A 5560-nucleotide genomic window follows, 5' to 3' on the forward strand; every position below is an offset into this window, starting at 1 on the left:
TTCTTGTCATTTATTTTTCTTCGAATACCCCCCCCCCCCATTTTAAATGACTGTAAAACAAAACTAACGGAAGTAACATCATTCTCGACACATTCTATTAATGTTCTTCTCCAGTAGAATTACACCTTTTCTAACATGGTTGGATCAATAAGTCTTTATGATCATACGTACAATAACACATTTTGAAAATAATGTTGTGTAGTAGTTTCACATTTGCAGTGAAATTAAGGGGTGTTTATTTAAATATACACGTATCCATTTTACACACACAAAAAAAAAAAAAAACAATGCCGCCACAAAAAACCCTTCTTAACCCAGGGCCTTTATTCGAATAAATACAGTATTTATTGCTATCATATACAATAATTCAGTTAAAACCTGCCACAATATGGGAACGATCAGCCTTCTCACAACATGGTTCTCTAAGCTGGGCGCACCTTGTTTCTTGGTGAGCACCTAAAGACATGACGCCATCTGATGATTGTCGGTGCCAGTCTCAGGAGATTGTCATTAGAAATGATTCATTATGCATGCTACGTCGCGTCATGTTCTCTATTACATCGTGTCAGCCAATGACAATTGGCGCAGTGTATGTCCGGCTTCAGACTGTTTTAAACCAAACAGAAACGAGAAATTTTATTTTGCTTTTAATCACGTTTTTTTTTTCTGTTTCCTTTTTGCAAATTGTTTGCTTCCTGGGTGACATCCATTTAAAAAGAAAATACTTTACGCTGGAGAAACCCTTCCTGAATTAATGAAGTTAGAGTATATCTTCTAGATCCGAAACAGCTTCTTTAGGCAAGGTTGTCTCTAAGTTAGCAGAATCCATGCCTTGTGCAGATGGCAATAAGCTAGGTAGGCATTCGGAACTATGTACACTTTGGTGACTTGAAGATGAGAATATGTTTTCGGTTTGGGGCACCTGTCCCATACTAGCACTAGCATTGCTGGTCGACTGTCCAGTATTTTGTAAAGCGTTTGTTCCTTGTGGATACGAATACTTTGGCGCATTGAATGGATTTCCTTGCATGTAAGTGGATGGCATTGTGGTGGCAGCACCAGAGTACGGTTGCCACAAAGGGTTTTGTGTAGTGAATGGCGCGCTCTCATTTCTGTTTCCACTCCAGCAATTTGCAGCCATTTGAGGTTGCATCTCGAATCTGTTGGTGGTTAAATCATTTGAACAGGTTGCAGCAAGTGGAACAATCTGTGGACTCGTAGCAGTGGAGTTTGATGGCGCCTGTAAGACTTTTGCACCGGTTGACATTCGCAATTCGTTTGAATTGGTCATTGTTGTGACTTCCGATGCCGATGATAGCAGTGGTTTCCACGGAAAGTTACGGTTTGGATGTTGACCAGATTGGTCAACCAACTGGTTATGTGTTTCTGAGGTTGTTGTAGACTGAGAATTTGATGTCCCTGCCTCTAAGTTTCCATTACCTCTGATAGCCAGAATCCTGCCATCATTAGTTCGGAGGTACATTCCTCTCTGTGTTTTTATAAATGTCACACTCTCACCAGTTTTGATGATTTGTGATTTTGCTGTTGTCGATGTGTTAGTATTTGGCAGTACTATGTCTGAAAGACAGGATATGTTTTCATAAAGATATTTTGTATACCTATGTAATTGTGCAAGAGATTTCAATAACATACTGATATAAATTATATAATAAAAATGATTCATATTTATACACTTTGTATTTTACAGGCTGCAGTATGCCTGCTTCATTTTGTGAGTTATAAATGTAACTATGCCCATATAACTATGGGCATAGTTATTATTTTGAATAACCGTAACATCAACGCATACATACTTGTTGAACATATTAGTGTATAAGGAAGGGTAACACTACTTCATTTGGCACAGAAGACATGATTTTTAAAATATTAAAAATTCAGTGCCTTTGAGTTTGAGAAGATTTTTGGACAATTTTTGCATGTCGGGCGTATAAGATGACCCCTGTTTCATGGCTAAAATTCCTACTTTTTTATGCTTTTTATGGTCCACATACTGCTGGCTAAAAATGGAGCCAAACGCGAGGCCAATCTTCCAGATAAAATATTATGAGTTTTTAAATATTCATAAAAATAAAAAATTGTGTTCTTTCATACTAAAATTAGTAGCATCATTGCAGTAGTAAATTTGTGTGTTATGGACGATGCAAACAAAAGACGAACAAGATAGTCTTTATAATTTTAGATTTTACTTTTCTTTGTACAGTATGTATTCCAATTTGATTTTTCTTTTATATTTAAGTTTCTTTATTTTACTTGTATCTTCTTGCAAAATTGGCCTTGTGAAAAACACCAATATGGTCATACAAGTTTTTTTCCATTTTAAAATGAAGTTGTTATTATTATTATTATTATTATTATTATTTTTATTTTAAAAATCTAAAAATTTTATGTTGTGTGTATAAAACAACCCCCCCACCCCACATTTTTCGATCATAATTTGCTTTTTTAAGCCTTGTCTTATACTGTATGCGAGTATATACAGTAAGTTATGAGTAGCTCTAGGAGCTCCTCCGCCTTTTGTTCAACTGCTGACATTACTATTATGATTAATCTTGATTGGTCTTTAATGCACCATAATCCCACTGAGTCTTAATTGATTAAAGCCGGTTGCTCACTGCGTGTGACAACAACGCGACGAAGAACGCACGCGAAGACGCGGATCCAACGGATCCTCTTTTTAATGAGAATCTGTTCAGATTGCCACTGACAATCAGCAGATGGCGTTGCGTCGTCTATCACTCGCAGTGAGTGTCCGGCTTAAGAGACAAACATACTGTTATGCTTTTGAAGAGTATTATTATTATTAATAATATAAAAACTTTATTTTAACACAGAAGCTTGTCTCACCCAGAGGGTGCTATTCTACAAGGCCATGTTGCCATTGTTAAAAAAAATGAAACTTAGAAAACAAAACAAAAGAATTCAAAATGAAAAAGCATTACCGAACATATTTGTTGGAAGAAAATCAGTGTCAATGAAAAATAAACCAAACAAGTGATCAATTTCGAAAATTTTTTTTTGAATGATTTGCATTTGGTGCATCTCTCATAAAGAAATACTTATTTGAACCAGATGTTTACATACCTGTTGTGCAGGTGATTCTTTGAACTGACACACCTGCTTGCTTTAGGTTCTCCAGTTTATCTTGAACATTCTGTGAATTTTTGGTGACGGGCACCATCGGTACAGGTGTACACTGCATTGGACGAACATTTGCTACTGGCCTTTGTAATAGATGCTGTGGTGGGTATCTGTTAACAAGTAAAATTTTAAAAAAATATATAATTAAAAAAAAAATGTACATATAAAGAGTAATTTTATTAACCATGGACTATGGGTGATATTTCAAATAGAAAATGTACAGGTCTTAAATGAACTGGTTTATTGTGTTGAGCATTTTGACACTTTTTGAAAGAAAAAAATTGGTTGAAAAATCTGTCAGTGCAGGCCAAAAAACAAATTGAGGGGGCAGGGGCAAAATAATCCCTTCGGTGGTTAAAATATGTAAAAAGGACTTAACTTTTTTTTTATCTAAAGTCATATTACGGTGATATTGGTGTCAATACATTTGTTATTTAAAATATCACCCTTTCTTTACCCTTTGGCAAGTCGAATGGCCGAGTGGTTAAGGCAGGTGAGCCACAACCTACTACAGGCATAATGTCTGAGTTCCAACGGCACATTCGCTTATGGTTTTGATGGTAGAACAAGCCCAGTACATAGAGAACCCAGTACATCATTCAAGATGGGTAGGGGTTATAATGGTGTACTGGTACAAACAGCCCCTGTAGAGGATGACAAGAGTTGCTGGTACTGGCGTACCGGGTAGCAGACACAAAGGGACCCTTAGGGGCAGAGAAAGTCATTGATCAAGCTACTAATCCACAAATCAAGCACCATATATTTAAAAAAAAAAACTGCATCAAAATCACTATGATATTTTAATGTATTTGAAGGGAGCATTTTTAGATGGGTTTGCTAAGACCATGATATTATACATTATGTTTGAATGTTTTCTTCCAAGCATTTTTGAATGGATACCTGTATGCTGTTACTCATTCATTATTAATCATTTCTCGGTAGCCACACATCAAATCCTGCGTTTGTCTCACCCATATAACCATTTCCTACTAACACTACAATTGAACTTGCGTAAGTCAACTTTGCCTATCTCGAATAATTTTTTATTTGACATGCCAAATTGTTGTGTTGTCCATTAATTAACGATCTGTCAAAGTCAAATTTTATCTAAGTCAAACAATTTTCAATGTCATTTTAGATTCGACTTATGCAAGTTCAACTGTATTTATATACAATATGGAGCACACTACACAAATCATAGGCTTTTAATGTATATTATTTTGATGTTTGTTGTCTGGAAAACTGCACTAAAAATGCTATATATTTTAGAAGTGGTAGAAAATTTTCAGTTTGGTCTGCCCAAACAATTTCCAGGAGACTAAATTCCAGGGCTCTGCAGGAGTCTCCTGGGCACTCAATGTGGTCCTTAAATTAATTAATCAGTTTGGTCTAGTCTGTCAAAACGATGGTCCTTGGTGTGTCTAATAGAATCCCTACATAGTTAAAGACTGGCACTCAACAGGGGGTCCCAAGTTGGAAGAATCTATACATGGAAGATCTGTTTAAATGAGTTTTCTGAAAACATTTAAAAATATGCTGCTGTGCATGGTGATAACCATTATTATTAACTGCAATATAAGTTCTGGAAAAAACAATTCATAATAATTAAATAGAAAAAACTTGTAAAAGCATGCAAATATCATCATAAATTTGCGGGAGATTTTTGCTTGCTGGTGGACGTGCAGAACTCTGCAGGAGACGCATGGGTACTAAATGTGGACCGTAGATTAATAAAAAAAAATAATACATTATGTCTATTGGTTGATTTCCTGTTGATTTATAATCAGGCGGTACTGGGAGAAACAACCTGATTTCCTGCCTCACATCAGACATCCATTCATAGAAACCTTAACGAAGAAAGCCTATATAAGAATGGATGTACTTAGGCTGTTATAGCATGCAGTTATTTATTCTTTATAAAACATTTCATGGTAGCCAGACATAAAAAAAAATAGTAAAATATAAAAAATAAATCAATTAATCAATAGATAAATAAACTTTTTTGAAAAGAGAAAGGGCTATACTTTGCAGATGGAAAACAGCGCTGCGAGCAGCTCTGCTGGAGATGGATACATGCGCCAAATAAGATGACATTATTATTGTCTTTCCATTACTATATAATAACATCGCCACTAACATTATCGTTATTCAATATATACAAAACACTGTACAGTGCATTGGCTAATATTTCTATGTGCAACGAATAGAGACAAATTATAGTAGGCCATAGTTATAAAGGATCTGTCCATACACTGTCAAATTGTATGTGACAAATAAATGTGATTTGCCCACATCTGGGTGTGACATCATCATGACCATATATGGGCATATCACATTAATTTGTCACATGAAATTTGATAGTGCAGACATTTATTATAAACTGATTTATTTTTAATTATAT

The 5560-nt window shown here is 35.3% G+C and overlaps 1 protein-coding gene across 1 annotated transcript in view; it reads right to left on the minus strand.

The window, feature by feature from the left end:
* Window positions 1-25: 25 nt before the first annotated feature.
* Window positions 26-5560, minus strand: part of LOC117105643 (helicase ARIP4-like) — a gene marked incomplete in the record, with an annotated part of 18677 nt that continues 13142 nt past the window's right edge. The window contains 2 exon segments of the mRNA XM_033246846.1: window positions 26-1578; window positions 3103-3269. Of these exon segments, the coding sequence (XP_033102737.1) occupies window positions 761-1578; window positions 3103-3269 (985 nt within the window).

The sequence above is a fragment of the Anneissia japonica genome, unplaced genomic scaffold (genome assembly GCF_011630105.1).
Source record: "Anneissia japonica isolate Jap-2015-1 unplaced genomic scaffold, ASM1163010v1 scaffold640_len1575945_cov177, whole genome shotgun sequence".
In the NCBI taxonomy this organism is placed as follows: domain Eukaryota; kingdom Metazoa; phylum Echinodermata; class Crinoidea; order Comatulida; family Comatulidae; genus Anneissia; species Anneissia japonica.